The 21,136-nt window shown below is 40.4% G+C and overlaps 1 protein-coding gene across 6 annotated transcripts in view; it reads right to left on the reverse strand.

Annotated features, from left to right (window-relative positions):
* The window catches only part of LOC136446542 (unconventional myosin-Ia-like), a 113,850-nt gene that overhangs the window by 41,794 nt on the left and 50,920 nt on the right, over positions 1 to 21,136 (reverse strand). For all 6 annotated transcript variants that reach the window (XM_066444948.1, XM_066444945.1, XM_066444943.1 and 3 more), the window contains 12 exons: positions 18,995 to 19,142; positions 18,221 to 18,351; positions 17,865 to 17,951; positions 16,986 to 17,051; positions 13,004 to 13,108; positions 12,166 to 12,228; positions 11,461 to 11,655; positions 10,480 to 10,594; positions 9,172 to 9,293; positions 8,449 to 8,516; positions 8,083 to 8,299; positions 7,150 to 7,299 (listed from right to left, as the gene is read on the reverse strand). In XM_066444948.1, the coding sequence (XP_066301045.1) occupies positions 7,150 to 7,299; positions 8,083 to 8,299; positions 8,449 to 8,516; positions 9,172 to 9,293; positions 10,480 to 10,594; positions 11,461 to 11,655; positions 12,166 to 12,228; positions 13,004 to 13,108; positions 16,986 to 17,051; positions 17,865 to 17,951; positions 18,221 to 18,351; positions 18,995 to 19,142 (1,467 nt within the window). The remainder of the gene's footprint in view (positions 1 to 7,149; positions 7,300 to 8,082; positions 8,300 to 8,448; positions 8,517 to 9,171; positions 9,294 to 10,479; positions 10,595 to 11,460; positions 11,656 to 12,165; positions 12,229 to 13,003; positions 13,109 to 16,985; positions 17,052 to 17,864; positions 17,952 to 18,220; positions 18,352 to 18,994; positions 19,143 to 21,136) is intronic.

The raw sequence follows: 21,136 nt of genomic DNA on the forward strand, positions 1-21,136 counted from the left end.
AAACCAAACTTTATTCTTTTTAATTTGTGTAGTTTTCTTAACCTGTTTTCTACGTCTTACTTTTAGGGACTTCTTCGAAGCATCAAGTATAATTTCTGTAAAGCGAGAGACAGCACTTTCCACTGAGCAGAAGGTCTCTTGGCAGAAGTCATTTAATTTGGAGTTTGTGTCAGTGCCATTTATAATTATATTGGCCGAAAATAATTCATTTGAATTTTTGTCCCAAATAAATGCTATAGGTTCTGGTTGAGCTGGACTCTCCTCGGTGATGAGAGGGCCGTGTTTGGTTTCCAAAGAGAATGAAATATGACAATGATCAGAAAAGTGTGATAATGGACTAACATTAACATATTGAACATTAGAAAGCATTGACCGTTGGGTGATGCAATAATCTACAACACTAGATCCATTATAATGGTAACACGTATAATCCCCCATTAAATCTCCAGCGATCCTTCCATTCAAAATAGTTAAGTCTGCAGAAGAACATAATTCAAGTAAACGTCTGCCATAATTATTCACTTTAACATCTCTGCTATTTCTAGTCTTAAAATCATCGACCACATCTGCTGTAGATACATCGGGAAAATCGGTTTTGAAGTAGGTTTCTGTGAATGCCCCTGTTCTTGCATTTGAGTCACCAAGAATAACTATATCTCCTAAATTTGAAAATTTACAAATATCGCTGTATAATGTATCATAGGGGTCAATTTGAGAAGATTTTGGGAAGGATTCAGGGGGAATATAAACATTACAAAGATACAAATCGTTTACAAGGCCAAAAAATTCTTTGTCAAACTTACACCAGATAGTGTCAGGTGAACTACTGTCAAGTTTTATAATGCCCTTTTTATATGAACTTTTAAAAATAACCGCAACTCCGCCCGAATTACGCTTCGCCCTTTTGTTCCTAATTCTATTACAAATAAAAACACTACAACCTACTAAATTAAAATCTGCAAAACTATCTAACCAAGTCTCTTGAACACAAATCACGTCACTTTTGGCAACGTGGGAAAGAAAGTCAGTATCGTTGAATTTTCGACAACAACTTCCTTGAATATTCCAAGTTGAAAATATTAAAGCGGACTTTTTGGCCATCTCCAAGATAATTTTAGAAGGTTTTTTAAGCTACATGGAGCAAACCGCAGGGACATGTCATGATACAGCAAGTTCCAAAATCAAATCTTTTTAAATCATATTCTAACAAGGTGATTATATCATATAAGATGAAGATTGAATAGCAACAATCATCACCCCTCTAAGAAAAGAAAATGTGTTTTACCTCGATGATGTAGATGGGTTCATAGTACAAACAAGCTTCATACAATCTTCATGAAGTCAGAATGTTCCAAGCTTTGCGAATGTTTTTCTTGAACTGTTTGAGAGTTCCGATGTGCAGCGCTGGCGTTGGAAGTGTTGTCGGCTTCGTGATTTGTAGAGCGCCTCCCGCTTTGTTTCCGGCGTTCGTTTCCCCTCGGGTCGGCGCTGGATTGTTGACTCTGGAGAAAGTCGGTTGATTCCATCCCCGGGCCGGGCCGAAGTTATCACGTCTCGGAAGGTCAGGTTGAAACCTTTGTGGAACATGGCGGTTGAGGGTGTAGTCACGATGCTGTGGGCTAGCCATGGGGGTCTGTTGTAGGTGTGGTCCTGTACCTGGTCTGGATGGGGCTGCCAGTGTGCGCTTAACATCCGCGACCAGGTGTTTAGTTCCACTTCTGGGGTCGAGGTGTATCTGGTCGTGTAGATAGAGATTTCTGGCCTGTGATAGCTTCTTGTGCTTAATGTAGGTGAAGTCCGATGTTTTCGAAACGTTTAGTATCTCCTGGTTATAGTCTCTGATGTTTTTGTTCAACACTGAGGTTTGGTTAGGCCCCCTCTGTAGCACCTGAGATACTGCTACCTGCGCATTCGGGAAGGAGCGTCTGGTTGCTTCAAGTAGCTCCCGGGACAGTTCCACAAACAGAGTCTTGGTGATATTTGGTATTGTTGAGGTCATTTGACCCGACGTGGAGAATCACTGTTTCAGTTGTCGGATCTGATATGTTCCTGAATGATATTCCCAGTGGCAGCAGTTATGGTGGTGTTCCTGTGTAGCTTAGCAGACTTTCCTTGAAAGGCGCGATCTGTGTCAACATCCCGGAACAGAGAATCTGCAAAGATCCTTACTTATACATCATTGTTATGTGTGTTGTTTGGCCCAACAGCTGGTCGCGTGTTTGTGTGATGTTTTTCAAAGGATGCCTTTCTGTAGCGGGCCGTAGTTGATTCATTGTTTTGCTGATTCGCAGTTGTCACTTCATTGTCTTGTGAAGTTGTATCGTCGTGCGAGTTGGTAGCGTCGTGTGAGTTGGCGGCGGCTCTTTTGTCATGCTGAGGAGGCACTGTTGGTGGCAGGGTTGTCTTCATTGTTGTCGTGGTGTAGAGACGAGCGTCGTGTGAGTTGGCAGGGGTTCTGTTGTTATGCTGAGGAGGCACTGTTGGTAGCACGGCTGTCTTAGCTGTTGTCGTGTTGCAGTGGAGAGATCCCAGCATGTATTCCGCTTCCTTTGATCTCTCCGTCAGAACGTTTATCACGAGTCCTGTCTTTTGATGATGTCTTGAAGATCAGCATTTGAGGCCGACAATGAATCTACTTTAGAAGACATACCACAAACCCTTTCCTCCCACAGACCTCTTGCAATTGCTGCCTCTTCTGCCTGTCTTTCCCTCTGTAGTACGATGTCCCGTTGAGCCTTGGATAAGTCATTGTTCAGTTTGGAGATTGTCTTTCTTAAGTGATCCTCTAGGGATTTCTGTTTGGACTCTAGCTGTGCTGTTAGGTGCTTCAGTGTCTGCGCGTGGGCTTCATCTCTCTCCTTGTCCTTTGATATCAGATCATCCTTGAGTGAATTAAAGTTCTGAACAAAACCAACAAACTGTTTTTGTAGTTCATCAAAAGCCGCGTTATTACTGTCTGCTGGCTTTGTTTTCACCTTGCTGTTGTCGCCATCTTTAATTGCAGTGTCGTTGTTATGTTTGGCGCCATTTTCAAACACAACCTGTACCTTTTCTTCGATTTCATCACTTATGGGTGCCTCTAGATCTTGTAGGTTTCTAGGGTTAGTACACTTCGGTACAGTTGGTGTTTCGCAGACATCGGTAAAGCTTGTTTGGGTGAAATCGGTTCAAACGGGAAACTGTTTATGGCGTCTCGTTGTGCGCTACCTTTGATGGTCGATCTCGTCTGCATGTCCACCTGAGCGTTTATGATATTTACAAGTTCAGGGTACAACATCTCCATCCACCACTTCTTACATTGACCCTGAACCAACAACCCTCATTTCTTGTGATAGAAGTGAACAGATAATAGACTTTTACCTGACTTCCTTGTTGCTGTGGGGGCGGTCTGGATCAATACACAATGTAGTTCCAGCCGAGCTTTTCCATTCGACGGTTGTTTGCTTGGTTCTTTCAAAACTCGAGTTGGTTGGATCTCAGTTTGACGCTACAAAGCCGAGATTTTCCCTGGTCTTCGTAATCGGAGTACAGGGACTCGTCCGGGGGAAGGTGGCTCAGGTTGACGTTCCAGGCTTTGGTAGTCGGGGTCTTGCTGCGTTTCGGAGTCTTGGCGTCGCCATCCATTTTCCAATAAAAAACTCCTATGAATCTTTAAAATATCTCGACTATAAGCAGAACTTGCTATGTGTTTATAGAATAAGAAGTAAAACACCTAATGGCTCACTTCATGTAGCGTTATGACCTTCTAACTGGCATCAGGTACGGAGAGCTCGCGTTGCGTGACTGCTCTCGTCCGCCATCTTGGGTGGATGAATAGGTCAGATCAAGCATACAAATGTGACTCTGATACCGTGACAAGTTCACCAATCTCTTACAGTGCTTCAGAGGAATCAGACTTTTGTGAGAAACAAGATTTTTCGAGTCAAACTTGACCTATTTTTCGCTGGTTTCGCCATTGTTTCAACCTTAAATACGCACCTTATGGGGGTTTCGCGGCACCCGTTATAGGGTTACGGGACCTCTGTCTTATCCGATATATACAAATATAACTACTTAAAAAGCTGCAAATGTCTTCACATTAATTGAGCAACATTCTCACAAGGGGGCAGCTGTAGATATACGGAGAGTGCTGTAGATATATGACGGACAAAGCTGTAGAATTTGGGAGAATGATGATGATGATTGGTTTATTTCATATTTTTTCATATCATTAAAAAGTGTCACAGATTCGCAGTGCACGCGACGTGTGCACTGAATTGAACTGGGACTACATTATTCATTGTTAGCCCCATAAAATTATTCACAATTACCTTAACTTATATACAAGGTTTTCAGAACATTAAGATAGGTGTATTGAAAATATTTTTTTTTACAATACGGTAACATATCCGGGTATTAACAATATAGATGTATAAACAGGACATGTTTCAGACACAATACAATCACATTACAGAAACCGCATCAGTGCTTAATCTATGCAGTAGGATAAAACAAAAATAACACACAGGTACTGGTACTTTTCGTTGTTATTGACAGCATGTAGTTGTTACGGGTCTCTTATTTAGTAATGATACCATGTATGGTATCGGGCTATTTCTATAGCGTGCTGTTCTGGTTTTAATAGTGTTCAACTGTTGACTATTGCGCGTATTCCTCCCGCTGATTTCTTGTCGGGTTGGCGGGAGCCAGTCGCAGAAGTTGGTAGAATGAAGTAGCTTTCTGGCGAAAGATTCACAGAGGTAGTCGCGTCTTTGCTGCAACGTCGTGAGACCCAGTGTGATGCAAGCATCCGAGTAGTTTGTATAGTGGGTCCCTAGGATAGTTCTGACTGCTCTACGTTGTATCCTCTCCAGTTGAAATCTCTGGGACAGCGTTATACCAGGTTGCCAGACCGGTACTGCGTATTCACAGGAGGATGCATGATAGAGAACCATGGAGAAAGCTGAAGAATGAAGGATAAACCTGTAGTTTTGGGGAGAATACTGGAGAATGATAGATCGGTACCATGGAGAAGGTAGGAGTGAAGGAAAAACCTGTAGATTTTGGGAGAATCGCAGAGCTAGAGAATGATAGAGACGCATGGAGGAAGCTGGAGACAGGCGGAGAGAGCTTTTTCTTCATTTTGCAGCGTTCTCCGTCTGTCTCCAGCTTTCTCCATTTTTTCTCCATGATTCTCCGGAAATCTACAGGTCTTTCCTCCATTCTGCAGCTTTCTCCCTCTGTCTCCAGCTTATTCCTCCATTCTGCAGCACTCTCCGTATATAAATAGCTGCCCCCTTGTGAGAATGTTGCTCAATAAATGTGCAGCTTTTTAAGTAGTTATATTTGCATATATCGGATAAGACAGCAATCCCGTAACCGGGTGCCGCGAAACCCCCATTTGGTGCGTATTTGGGGTTGAAAACTATGGCGAAACCATAGAAAACCCGGTGGAAAATTGGTCAACTTTGACTCGAAAAATCTCGTTTTTCACAAATGTCTGATTCCTCTGATGCACTGTAGGAGATTAGTCAACTTGTCAGGATAACGGAGACACCTTTATATGCTTGAACTGACCTATTTTGACTGCACTATTGATTTTTTCCCCTGACCATGTCTTGATACTCAAAACGGCGCGTATCACCGGCCATGTGCTATAACCACCGAATAAAACCACCGAGTGAGCAAAGATGGCTAATAAATACCCTCAGGGTTTTTTACCATTTTTTTGAACCAGGCCTTAAAATCATTTGAATCTATGGAGGCTTTTTGGGGCGTTTTAGGCTACATTTTGGGCTCCTGTGCCCTGGTATTACAAGCACATGACCTGACATTCGGTACAATGGTGCCTTGAACATGCCCGTATACGACTTCAATCACATTTCCAGTGTACATCACTTCAAAATGCCTCATTTTGGGGACTTTTGCACCTATTTTCAGACAAAAAACGAGCCAAAAGTGCTATCCCCGTTCCAAGTTCTATCTAAGGTTCCGCGCGTACAATTTACTGTTGTCCAAAGAATCAACGTTCTATCAACAGTTCGGCTGCTGGCCAAAGAACATGTATTCTATTCAGGTTACCTGAGGTCATGTTGCAATGAACAACACGTTCAAACAAATGTAGCTTAGATCATTACAAAACGTCCATTATTGCATGAGGAGAGAGTGAAATATGCTGTATTTGCAATTGCTCATGAGCAGATGACGGCCTTTCTACGCACACTTTTTTGGGTCTTCCGACCGTCTGTCAGCACAACTGGAGGGAGGATTGAACATTCAGTGCAAGTGGTAACTAAGTCCGTTAGCTAGAAATTTACAAAAAACAACTTTTGCCTGGTTTATTTATTTCAACAACACAGGAGGGTTGGTGTCAGGTCAGTCAAAAAATGTTATCATTGAAGTTGTTTGAAGATCTCCCTGCAAAACTTCCAACATGCCGTCATATAAGGGCAAACCTCCAGTTTGAGTTACACGGATCAAGTCCATTCTACGTAACGATGTTACAGATTATAAGTTACAGACAAATAAAAGCCGTCACAATTTCAACTATAGTTGGAATATACATGTAATTTTCTTATATGAATTAAGGTCCCATCATGTGCTTCTGTTAACATGTTCGATGTACCCTGGCTTTGCTATTACGCATTGTTTTCACAATTTCAGGCAGAAGTCAACGTTATATCGGGTCTCCTAATTTTCATATAGGTCAAGTACTTCAATTCATGACTTCGGAATAGCACGCAACGAAAAGTGAAAGTCTGCGAGAACCCGCAGGAGGTGTCCGCAGAAATTTTCACAGTCTCTGCGAAAAATATCACAAGCCTTTGCGGTAAGAAGACTCTTGGCGTCTCGCAGAATTTGTAGAGAGAATTTTTTTGACGGGTGATTTTGGAACAGTCAATTTTTGCATGGGGAGGGAGATGGATAAAATATGTTGTATTTGCTCTCACAAATGTTGCCTTTCTAGTCAATATTTTGATTTGTCCAGATGTTATTTTGGGACAGTCTATTTTTTGCATGGGGAAGAGTATCGGCGAAACATGCTGTATTTGCTCAGGAGCATATGACGGCCTTTCTAGTTACATTTCACTCCCCTGTGTGTGAAGTAATGATGTAGGGCAATACATGTATCTAACAAATCTGATGCAGAGATCTAAGTGAAGCACCAACCCTGTAGCCTCGGAACTGTGCAGAGATGAGGATCTGACTGGCTCTCATGGCCTGATACAGCTTCCACTGACGCCAGCCTCGGAACACCTTCTGGATGATGATGGCCAGGTCCTCCATCTTGTCTCTTCTTCTCTCCTCAAGGTCAAACAACTGCAGGAGGCAAGGGATAGGGTTCAGAATGACTGTCAAGTACATGGGATTGGTTAAAGGACAACTGTGCAAAACCTGATTGGTTGACTGATAGGATAAGGATGGAGTGCTGTAAATGTTTTTTTGTCATACCTGGGCCGCGAAAACGTTTGATACAGGTGTTCCTGACCGTGTGATAATTTTCCATATCACACAGGGTTCTTAGTTGTATCACACGGGCTTCCATAGAATATCTAGAATGCATTTTGAGCGCGCCGGTTGCGCCGCCGTCAAAAAGTCAACTATCGGATTCGGAGGTTGGAATCAATGTTGTTAGTTTTTTGTTCGAGGCCACAAAACTCCCTCATGATCAACTTCCGGCGCATTCCGCATTGAAATGTGTGTTTTCTCGGGTGAGTATGACATAAATAAAAAACAACACGGTGTATTCCGCATCACCCTCGGTCCCAGCCCTCCCGCGGTTCAGATTGCCCCGCGGTCGGGCTGGTACCTCGAGTGATACGGAATACCCCGTGTTGTATAAATAAAAATGGAGTGCTGTGAGTTTGAGCAACGGTAAAAACATCTCAAGTAAGTGTTGATACCAGACAGAACTTTGAAAAAGACTAAGACTTCTTCTGAAAGTATAGCTGTACTTCTAGAGTTCTATTAGACGAGATTTTTTACAAATCGACTGCTAACTGGTAACCTTGTGTTACATACATGTATATCATCATGACTACTGAAATTACAACAAAACCATCATCTGTTCACTAATGTGTGCTAGAATTGCAATCCCCTTACGGTTCTTGGGTTGCGGATGAAGAGTTTTGTCCTCCCTTTGGCATACTCTGTGGGTTTAACACGGAGGTGTGTCAGGAGCGCTTGTAGTCCTTCCCTGGGGTGTCCAAGCCAGTTGGGCCACGTGTTTGGGCACAGCATCTTGTAGCGCTGCAAACACTGATCGTAAGGCTGCCGGTAAGCGTACCCTGCACGCCGCACTCTCATGTTCTCCATCAAACTAAAACCCCAAAAATACCATTCATCAAGTCATCATCAACTTCCAAAAAATTCATTTTCCCATTGGCAAGTGTCAATTTTTTGTTTCAAATTTTTGAAACAGTTGAAAGAACAACTTAACTTCAGAGTTGATGAGCCGACAACACCTACCCCAGATATCTGACTTGATGTCTGACCACCGAGTCATCAAACAGGTTTGGGCTCTTCACATCATTGGGCTGGAGAAACACATAAACATTAAAGAATAAGCAAATACCTTAATATGATTTCATAAACAATACAACCCAACTTCAAAGGGTCATCATTACCAACAGATCACTATTATTATATTATTCAGTAAGGTTTCCATAGAGTAGAACTGCATGTAAAATGCTTTCCGTTGATACCCTGTGGCATTGAGTGGCCGAGTGGTTAAGCTACATTTAGTGTCCTTGGGAAAGGCACTTCACACAACTTTCCTCACTGTCATCCTGTTTAAGAATTTAAAAAAAAAAAAAACAAATAAAAATAATATAGCCTGTTATCTATACTATAATTCTAGCTCATCACTCCTCTGATCACTTGCACACCACTACTTTTAACATATATTCAATATCCAAAGTTATCTATGACCTGCACAGGTACATGTGAGGGCCAAACGTTCCAATGGGATGGTGCCCAACTATTTGGCAGGGAAGTGATCAAGGTGAGAACTGGAGCCAAATGTACAATAGTATGAATACTTGCCTAAGGTTAAAAAAATACACACTGGACTAACATAATCCTTGTCATAAAATTTATCAAGAAGAAGCATTGTAGGTCATCCCGAGCTGAGACACATTTTGATTGGTGAAGACAATCACAAGTCATGATGAGGTGATTGACAGATGATACCTTGATACACCTGATGTAGTTGGGGTTCTTAGCCAGAAGGTTTTTCATCAGTTCTGCGACCGAGTTCTTAAACTGTGTTCCTGCTGTTGGGGGTCTTTTCTTGGTCTGTCTTCTTGGGTTACCTGGATGTAGAAATCAGACTTATTGTTACAGCTTTATCAGCTACATGAAGGAGGTCAGTGACCTCTAACGGGGGTATTATAACTCAAGAGCCTTTTGATGAATTTGTTTGAAATTTGACATGCTAGCAGTTATTGAGGTCCCAATGAGGCATGGCAATTTTGGGCACCGTAGCAGTATTTTCAGGTAATGCAGAATTAAAGAATAACTCAGTAGTGTGATACAATCCATTAAAACAACCTCTGTGAAAAAGAAATCGTCATAAAATGTTTTGACGCTGTCTAACAGCGTCTTAGTGCGTCTGAGCCTGTCCCAGTCCAACTGGCCTGTCAGGAAAGGCCCAGACACTTTGTATACGTAACCAGAAACATCAGAAACGTCTGACGGGGCTATAAAATAATAATTCACCCGACGCTTCTGCCTGTCATCATCTCCCACGTGTGAAAAGCAAGTTTTCAGCTTCTGCGCATGCGCAAATCTGAGCGGTAGTTTCGATTTGACCGTTAACTGTCACAGACCATTTCTTTTTTATGCCCATTTGTTGGATTTCGCACACTTTTGGAGGATGGAATTTACTTCTACAAGCAGCTGTATCTTTCTATGACATTGTACTGAGTTTGGTTTTATTCCAGTGACTTGATTCATACCACCAAATAAGACGTCGAAAGTTGGAAGAATGTGCGAAAATTGTTTACAGTGCGCCCCGATCCTGGCTCAAAATTCAACAAACTCTCATTGGCAGAAAATAGAGATATAGTCAAAGAAGCTGAGGTTATTTTTGCGGGGACTGGTAAGTGAACATTATAGTATTTTATGTTGATGTTTGGTTACAACTTGATACAAAAGCAGATCTGTTTTTGCCTGGTGTTACGATAAATAACTACCTGCCGTGGACATGAATGGAAACAGGTTTAAAGAAGCTTTTATTCCCGGTAAAGAGACTATCAAACACCTTAGCCTACACGATAAACACCATATCACTTCACAGAGGTTTGTGTCCCATGGACTCTTGTTACGATTCGAAAGTGTTTTCACTATATATCTTGTCAATCAACTGCACTAGTTTTGTGTTTTTCTATTTTTTGCACGAATCGAACCTTGCCTCATTACTATTCTCGTTTGTACAGTATATTAAGATTGCTATACGGCCCTTAAGAACGTGAGAAACAAGGTAACACATTTTCTCACCGTCTGGGAAGAGCTTCTTGACCAGCTGATGGTCACAACTGAACATCGTCTGAGACAAGCCGCGGAACAGAAGGTCGTTGTTCTTATCAAGGAAGCCCTGGACATTGTACGTTACCTGGAGAAGTATGGGGCAAAAACACAAGCTGGAAAATAGATCGCTCAAAACATAACTGACGGAAGATGGATGCTATCCGAAATGTCTGACCAATAGCAACATCTGACCGGTTGCTTGAATAACTATTGTACTGTACATGAAAGTTGTTCAATAACTATTTCTGATCAATGTTAGGCCATATCAATTTAATTTGTTGGTTCTCTGATTTTTCTCAGAAAAAATGTGGAGCAACAGGGCAAAATAATTGAAATAAAAATTTGGCAAAAACATACACTGTCAGAATAATTATGATTATTCAAGTTTCAGCTTGAAAAGCAAAACACTCTACGGCACAGACATCCAACTCATCCCTGTACTTCCATTGTACAGTAGATGCACCGGTTTGTTGACAATTATCAAAAGTACAGTTTTTATATTATTTCTGTCATTCATGAAACAAACATAAACATAAACATTGGATATAAAAACATTGGCAGACAAAAACTGAATAAAGGCATTTAGGGCATTTTGCTTTAAACATCAGATACACACTGGGAAAATTTTCTAGACGGCGACGTACGTCCAGAAAATTTTGCCAGTGTGTTTCGGGTCATACTGGAAAACTGTTGAATGGCTTTAAGCCGCTTATACTGAGTAATAATTGCCTGAATGGGAGGTGTGGTGAATGTTTTTTTTTGGGGGGGGGTCTTCTTCTTTTTTCAGTGATCTTACAAAATGTCATTTGTACATATTGATACTGTCAACTTTACTCCAATCTGTAACACGTAATATCTCATTTTGTTACATCCATGAACATACATGTTAATGTGAGTACTAAATATTCTGTCATTGAAAAATTATGCATACTCATGTAAATGCCAACTCACACTTCCTGCATAGTGCCTTAGTCTGAAGCAGTCATAAGGGAGGGTTTTGTCGGATCGACAGCTCTTCTTCTTCCTGCTCTCGTAGTGCTCGTGCCTGATGCACACTTCGTTCAGTTTGTTCAAGAAGCTGTGGTCCGAGGCATTCCCACCAATAAGGCACTCCTCATCCAGGATGGCAAGGATGCCTGTGTTTTTCTGGATAGGTACAACCATACATGCTTGACTCTTTGCCTCCTCTACATCTGCTGGTGAACAGCCCATTAAGTCTACATCTACAATCACTTCAACAGTGATGGATTATTGCCATTTTTCAAGTGGGTGAGAAGTGTACTTAGTGAAAAGTCTATTTTCTAAAAAATATAATCTTTAATGCAGTTTAAAAGCCTTAAGTTTGATACTACATGTAACAGTGATGTCAAATCAGGGCTGTCTCCAGGACCTATCCTTCCATCCCGGGACCTAAATCTGCTTGTTAAAAGAAAAAAAAGGATATTTATTCATGGATTGATTTATTGATAGATTGATAGATACTACTACTAGATATATTGTTAAGAAAAAAATTAACCTGTCCAATCTGAACTTCATGACTATGACAGATTTAACAATGAATCTTTTTTTTTAATTGGCTCCCAAACGTTGGGAAGGGACAAAATTAAAGCTGGAGACAGGCCTGTGTCAGATAGAGTTACATAATTTTACATGTACCTTTTCTATTAGTTGGCAGATGACAGAGTTGTTGAAGTAATCAATGTGTGACCACTCAATACCCTGAGAGAAACAAAACGTAACAAGACAATTAGTGATGGCAGACTTCACTCCTTTCAATACACCCTCAGTGCTGCTATCTTTGCATTTTTGATTATTAATTATCAATTAAAAAGTAAAATTAGGTTTTACTATCTGTTGGATAAGATCAATCCATACATTGTAAGCAAAATAATGTTCATTGCAATCATAGCATATTACTAGGATACCAACATCAATTCTTAAAATCACAAATCCCTTTAATGCCAAGTGTTGGTTAGGTTTTGAATGATTTAGCAGACATTGAACAAATCATGAAAAATACACTAACACACACACACACACACACACAGACAGGCAGACAAGTAAAAAAAAACTATACAGAATGATGTAAAATCAATTTCATAATAAGTGTTCACAGCAGATAGGAATGTCACAATAGCTCAACAGGTAGCTCTCATAGTTGATCTCCATGTTCCAATTATATAGTTGCTAACTGGGAGACCACGGTTCAATCCTGGGCCAGGACATCTTGGGCTGCACCCATCTTTCCGAAGGGATGTACAATTGGGGTCTCATGTTCAAGGAGGTGCCTCAAGCACTTTGAAAGTGAAGTGCTAGCTAGCAACCCCTCCCAGAAAATTATACCATGCTACCGAAATACAAATGAAACTTGCTACCCTATGTGCCACTAGGCACTTCAAGGGTCTGAATGAAGGAACTACCGCAGATATGCATTTAGTGATGATATAAATTCTAATCATTACATATCAAGACCTTGATTGTCCAGCAAACTTACCTCCTGTACATACTCATCCTGCTCCTCTTTCAGTGTTAGCTCAATGAATATCTGCTGGAGCTTCTCATTGCAATAGTTGATGACAAACTGTTCAAAATTGTTGTCCTAGAAAGTGTGAAGAAAAAATATCCCTTGTCAGATTTTATCAAAACATTCATTATGACAAAACGTTAGAACTGTAACCTACAGAGAAAATACTATGGTTTGAATTGGTCTTCATTATTTTGCAGGCAATGCACACATTCGTCCCCCTCGTTTTCCAGTAAATTAACATTGTACTTGCCCTCGAGTCATTGATGCTTACAACGTAAGGTATACATTTATTTCATTGCTGTTTTGCCAATTACTGGACAACTTGTTTTGTGGTGGTTAACTTGTTGTCCTGTGGGTTGCCAGCCTTGACAGCACCTTTTGCATAGTTGAAAGTGCAAATTATCCATCATTAGGCTACACCAATTCAATTTGTTGCTTCTCGGATTTTTTCACAAAAGAATTGGAGCGACAGGGCGAAAAAAAAATTTAAACAATTTTTTTGTGCAAATAGTCCGGGGTACAGATAAGGGTTTACTTAACATGAAGAATAAGAGGATTATTCAAATTTCAGCTTTGCATGGCTCATTTAATGCAATGCACCCCTTTCTTTGAATTTCAGTAACAAAATTACCTTTTGCCATGTATATGGATTGATATTGAGAAATAGTTTTAATAAATGAAAAATTATAACTTATGACCAATATGACCACACTTTTTAGATGTGCGCAGGCCTCTATAATCTACTATGGTGGCTATTGAGTTTTACAACTGAACAAATAGTAAAATTGGGAAAAGTGACCCAATTTTTTTTTTTTTTCAAATTGGGAAAAACAGGAGAGGCTATTCCGAGATGCAACAAAATAAATTGGCATGGCCTTATCAGTGAAAAGTGCTTTTCATATTTTGCCCATACTACAGTATGGGCAAAATATAGCTTTTAGTCTGACATGTTTCTTTATTATTTTCCTTCTCCTATCAAATTTTTAAATCTATTAATCTCAGTCGTTCCTGGGCCAAATGAGCTGGGCCAAATTTGGTATGAAGGTAGAGTGAGGACATAGAAAAAAGGACCAAGAAAGTGCATTCTGAGAGAGTCCATTCTTGAAAGGGATGAAATCGGGAAAATTGTATTTTGGACTGGAGTGATATTAGGTATTCAGACCATGGTAATTTTGGACTGGTCGTTCTACATGAGGGTACCGCTGGAACAGTCTCCTATCAAATTTTTAAAGCGATTAATCTCAGTCGTTCCTGGGCCAAATGAGCTGGGCCAAATTTGGTATGCAGGTAGAGTGAGTACATACCCCCAGCAGTTTAATTTTTTTCATGTCTTAGATATAGGTCTTAAGAATGATTTTATTGAGGTTTTTTTTTTTTTCAGGTCAAAAATGTACATTTTGGCCTTTGGTGCCATGGTATTGAAACAAAGGACCTGAAATTTGATGTAGCTGTGCATTGGACATTTACCCATAGGAGCCCATTGTAATTATGTAAGTTTGTACAAGTCAAAAGCATGCAACATGAACTTTCTAAACAAAAAAAACGTGATCTTCATGCAGTGGGGTTTGCAAGGACTAAGTTGGACATGTAACATTTTAACTCAAGCTTTTTACAGAACGTAAACAAATGAGCTAAAAGCAGATGTACCATCTTCATGTGCAATTTTAATATACGCCACTTCAGAATGATTTATTTTAGGATTTTTTTGCCAGTTTAGACCAAAAAAGTGCATTCTGAGAGAGTCCATTCTTGAAAGGGATGAAATTGGGAAAATTGCATTTTGGACTGTCCAGAGTGATATTAGTATATCAGGCCATGGTAATTTTGGACTGGTCACTCTACATGAGGTACTGCTGGAACAGTCCATTCTTGAATGGGGAAATTTTTTTAAACAACCTTTAACAGTCATCAACATACATGCAAGCACGGCTAAAAATTTCATACTGTAAAAGAATTATATGTATAAGAGATCATGCCATATACGTGTAAAGAGAGAATCATTACTTTAACCAATTGAAAATAGGACTATTAGTTTTATCAATAATGAATATCAATAGATTAAAAAACATTACAATTCAATGTGAGCAACTTTGTGAGCATTATATTTGATTTCTTTCTTCTGAATTAAAAAAAATTGGAGCCCATGCAAAATGGATGCCGTGCATTCTCATTGTCCACTTTCATCTACATCTATGTCTACTTTACTAATAATATAATTGGTGAAATTGAAGTGCATCACACTAAAACAGCAAAACGATACCTTCTGTTGATGGCATCAACAAATACCCAGCAGAATAAAGAGAAAGAAAAGTGCAAGTTAAGTATAAAAGCCTTACTAAAAAAAGATTGAAAGTTTTTATATCAAACATCCAAAAATAGACACACACAGTGACTACCGGTATAAATACTGGAAACACATTTTGCAGCTACAGAAAGATAAAGAAAGCCTAGCTACATGTAGTTAGGTCTTCTTACAACATGCAGCTAGAAAGAAAAGCAATAACCGTACATTTTCCTATCAACTTCATACTTACATTGTCAATTATTCAAGAAATACAGCTATAACGGGGGTTGCCCTAACTTATGACGCGCCCTAACATGTGACGGATTTTTAAGTGATCTTATTATGCATAAGTACGCCGTGTTTGTGTCCACTGACTATGCTCATAAGGAAGGTAACTGCACCAAGTTCATGCACATAATTGTTATTTGCATTCAAAACATATGTGTACATATTCATTTCTTGTTTTGTCGAGAATAGTATTTTGACAATAATGATGGCAACGCTGAGTAGAGGGTCACTGCGTAGCTAGACGGCCCGGCACCTAAATATACGACCTGTGCCAAGCAGATATACAAGTATCATACACATAAGAAATATAACTTCATAAAACACAAAACAATTGGGTCTTTAAGTGTTTGTTGAGAAGAAAACCGACCAAAGAAAACAACATAAACATCGCTGCCGTCTGGTGATTTTGTTTTCCCGCCATTTTTTTGGGCCGCGATGGTGGCGGACAGCGATTCAACGCACAGCTTTGTAACGCTCTAACATGTGATTGGTACCGTCTATGAAAAGGAAACTGAATACAGAGATGGCAAAGATATTTCCCAATAAGTAGACGTAGTATTGTTGATGTAAGCGGTGTCGTTTTTTCGTAATGATTTTGTAAGTCGTGTCGCATGCAAGACGTACGTCGGGCTGCGCGCAAAGTGCGTAGTAGCCTATTTCCCGCAAAAACATGAGCTGGGATGCGCTAGATATAGCCCTTCTCACATGACGTTAGAAGTGCACACAGTCAAAATTTTCCGGTCAAAAGAAAGCTAGAATATAGCAGACTTCAAGCCTTATTTACATTTCCCTAACTTCATCACCAACTTCCGAAGAGAGCAAAATTACCAAAGCGTAATAAGTTAAGCACACTATCTGGCGTTGCACTAAATCAGAAGGTACATTCGTGAAAACGTCTCACAGCGTTTGCCGCTTGTAACGCGGAGTGTGAAGGGCCCATGAACAGTATGAATACATTTCTTGTCCATGTATGTTCTTTAGATGAATGTGTTCAAAATTCATTCATTAAAACCTGACCATTCTCTGGCAAGCAGCATTGGAGCGCCGTGAGTTCGAGCGCGTAAAAAACGCCATATGTTTGGGCACCCCCCGTTACATCCTTAATTTTCAGAAATTTGCTTCTATGAGCCTTTCAATATTGATGAAGTTGGAAATCACACTGGCTTGTGGAAAACCTACATGCATCTATCCTATGTATATTCTATCATCTCAATTTTCACCCATTCATTTAGCCTGCATGCTTATTACATTTTGCCATTCAAAAATTCAGACCAACATAATAATATCTAGGATATTCTTTACATGTTCCAATTTTTTAAATGTGAGTTAGAAAAAGTCATGATTGTACATTGATTGCCACTCAATTTTCAAACATACCTCAAAGACTTCAAACCCATAGATGTCCAAAACTCCCATGACCTTTTTCTTTCCTCTTGTGCGAACCTGAAAAAAAGTTTTTCAAACTGAATCACTACAGACAGGCTTGCTATGCAGTCTATGTCAATCACATCAAAATTTTCTGGTACATGGTATTCTTGCCAAACCCTAACTGTCATGTATTAATTATGTATTTGTAATAACACTATGTGGTAGGTATGAAACCACTTTTTGAGAATGTGTCCTTTGTTCTGCTTACACCTACTCACGTACCAAACATATGGATCCATCCATTCATCCATCCATCCATAACTTCTCGAGTTACATGTGTATGCTGTCCATGCACAAACAAACAAACAAACCCACCCAACAACAAACACACAAACAGCACAGAAAACTTAACTTCTTGACAAAGGTAATAAAAGTAGCAGTAGATATAAAGTTTGTGCTAAGGGCTAAGGCAAGGTAGATAAAGGTTCAGGTACAGCTTTTGCGCGAGATGAAACAATAACATAAGGTGAACGCATGTTCCAATCTTAAGGACTCTAACATATCCTGGTTCTTCTTCCAGGCACAGCTACCGTAACATATTACTGATCAGGCCAGGCTTCTGAAAAAAGGAAAGCAGCAAAATACATGGCACGTATCAAAAATAATAAAATCTCAGTGAAATTAAAACTAAAACTCATAAGATCCCAGATACATGTAAAAAATCTGTCAACAACAAAAAGCGAGTGATCTCTCAGAAAATAAATTTACAATAATCAATTGTATCCCATACATGTACTGTACTTCTCTTAATCTGTCGGTCACATATCATAATCATTACACGTATGATTGCAATCTGAATATAAGAACGTCCACTAGTAATAACAGTACCTTGATGCTGTCATTTATCCTGCCTACCAGCCATGAGAAGAGTCGGGAGTACATGGCCTTACACACAGCATCTCTGGCATACACAGCCTGGGGGGAGTGGAATCATGTTCATCATAACCGCGTCAATCAGATCCTGCATCCCCACATAATCATAACAGTACCCTTTTGAAAATAATGTCATGAACATATTCAAATATTGCTCAATACACTGAAATAATGGACTGCCTAGAAACCCACCTACCATGCAACTACAGCTGTACTGTCTATTCTATTGAAACAAGGGTAAAGTCTCAACATAACTCTGGTGGACACATCATATGCAAAAATGGATAAGGTCCAGACTATTGTTAGCTGACCTGTCCTGAGCTGAGAGTAGACACCACCCTCTCTGACAGACCAGTGATACAGATGTCCATGGTACGGTTAGTCAGTGCCTGCTTCAGCTGCTCGTGGTCACATTGGATCATCTTACAAACTTCTTCAATGGCTGTAAAACAGACATACATGTACATGTAAACATCAAGGGGTATACCCGTTTATTTTGGGTCTCACTTGCACGTCCTCAAGTGTAGCGACAGTCTCTTCTATTTAATAATACTCAAGCAAAATGGCTGTGTATGCAAAGGAAAGACTTCCTACAGCTACATTTGTACAATAAAAACTCATTTCTGTTTTCTTAAACCTCCCCACTATCAGCAAATTTGAGAGGAAAAAATATTTTCATGTCAAAAATGATACAAAAAGACATCTCCAGAAAATGTCCAACAGAAGTGACTGATGTTGTCAGAAATTTAAGAGACAAACCTTTGGTATAACGTTGCTAATTATAGAGCAAATCTTAGTAACTGTAATTCCCACAATAATCCACATCGCAAGGCATTGTAACTCTGCTTACACAAAACCAGTGTTTAAAGTCATTTTGCAGCAAATTACCAGCAATGTGAACTGAAACCTAGACCCTCGAAACCCTAAGTTCGTCACTTTTTCACCACACACTACCGTGGACCCGTCACAGAAGAATTAGGGTATGCACGGTTGATGTGAATTTTTCCAGTTTTCGTCAGATTTGGTCTCACATCTTGATTCGTTTAAATTTATTGCAATAAAACTATGATTGTTATTGGACTCACAGTGTTCATCGGTTAGACTGCAGGCCTCTGTGCCATTGAAGGAGATGTAGGACTCAAAATCAGCATTGCCTAGTTTCAGTACAGCTGTCACCACCTCAAACACCTGCTGGATCTCTGTTTCTGTGAAGCCTATAACTCTCATGGCATTCTGTCCAACAGAAAGGAAGACATTCCACATGTTAACTGTGTTTAAGTTCAGGACATTCATTCATTCTTGAGGTGAACAGAACAATGCTAGGGTAAAATGACCAGTGCTGTTCAGTAAAATAATTTTCAAGAGATTTTCACCTGCAGCGACGCCTACCGCAAAATTCCTATCTAAGTCGCAAGCAGGTGCTCCAGGCTGACGCCAAAGGGTGCCCCCGTAAGGCAGGGTTCTTTGCGGAAAAATCACAATCAGCATGAGAGTACATCTTGAAATGAAGTGTGGAATGCTCCCACACAATCAATCAGTAATAAAGAATATAAAATAACAGTCAAACTTGGTCTAAAGACCACGTCGACAAGGCGACCATCGGCTCAGACAACCACTTTTGGTCGGTCCCAATTTTTTTAAGCGATGTGTCCAAGACGGCGACTTGTCTTCTGTGACCGCGACCACCCCCAATTCGGACCGTAGGCGACCAAAATGTTGCCGAAGATGACCGCGTCATTTTCAAGGGTGTGGCGACATCCATTTTTAATGATAAGCTGCAGAAAATCACGAAAAATCGGCCTGTTTGGCCGCGCCGAACAAGACAAGATGGCGCCTGCGAGGTCACACAGTTCATTGGGATAGTCTACTGTAATCTGCGTGTGGTGTGATTTTCCTCGACATTTGATGGTACAAAATCTTAACTTATTTCGTCAAAGAGGTTTCTTGAATAAAGAGAACATATATGTAAAGCATGTATGACTTTATAATTTTTCTTATTCTAAAGATAATGGGTAGCATTGCTATAACGATTCAGTACTTTTTCTGCGGCGTTGCCGATTTTGAAAGAAGGTTCCCGAATCTTGCAGCGACCACGTGCAGTTAAAGATTTTCGGGAACATGCCGCTAAACTTATTTTCTGACCTACTCAAGGTGTAAACAGAAGAAGTTGGTGTTGTTCACATGAAGTAACAGTTCAAGGATGGGCGGGCCAGTTTGTGGGGATATATCAGAGCCCCGCCTCCCAAGGAGCTTGTTGGCATCCGAGGGTGTAGATTTTGAAATGCCAGTAGGGCGTCGAATACTCCACCCAAAATATTGATCCTTTGTAGTATTGTAGTAAAATGCCCCATTGTTATTGGAGTATCGATTCCATTCACAGTTTTCACAGACAATGCTGAAGGGAAAAGTGATGCCTTCTCAGTAACCTTTTTAAGTCGGTAAACATCATCGGAAGGATGATCAAGTCAACTTCTTAACTATCTACCGAAATGCTGTCGAAGGGGTGCGTACGTTAGGAGGGTTTTTCCCCTGAACGTTTCAACTCACTGAGTCAGGCCCGCAATCGTCTCCAAATTGGGGGTGCGTACGTTAGGAGGGGGCCGTACATAAATAGGATTTTACGGTAATAGATATCAAAAGGAAATCGAAAAATTCATTTAGCGCTGCCATTGGGGAGGTGGCATTCTGTAATAAATCTACAAGAAAAGGACATTCATTGCATATGCATGCTCATCAGATATACTACATCCACTGTCTCGCTAGGGCCAAGCAAAAAGCGTCAGTGGGCACCCTCATCCTTACTGACTTTTCCAAAGCTTTTGACCGGGTACCGGTATGCCACAACACCGCCATCAGTAAACTCATCAGCATGGGAGCAAGACCATTGCTTATCCCTTGGCTCTGCAGCTTTATGTCCTGTCGTAAACAGCGTGTCCGTTATCAGGGCGCACTGTCGGACTGGGAGTTCCTTACATGTGGGGTGGCCCAAGGAACCCTGATAGGACCGCTTGTGTTCCTGGTAATGATAAATGACTTTAAACCTGCAACCACAAACTCACACTGGAAGTATGTTGATGACGTCAACCTTGGGGAGATGAGAACATCAGCAACAACGTTGAACCTCCAGGCAGACCTCGACAACCTTGAGATCTGGTCAGCAAACAACCACATGATGCTCAATCCCAAGAAATGCAAGGCAATGCATTTCTGTTTTATGCATCAACCCC

Source organism: Branchiostoma lanceolatum, chromosome 12 (genome assembly GCF_035083965.1).
Source record: "Branchiostoma lanceolatum isolate klBraLanc5 chromosome 12, klBraLanc5.hap2, whole genome shotgun sequence".
NCBI lineage: Eukaryota > Metazoa > Chordata > Leptocardii > Amphioxiformes > Branchiostomatidae > Branchiostoma > Branchiostoma lanceolatum.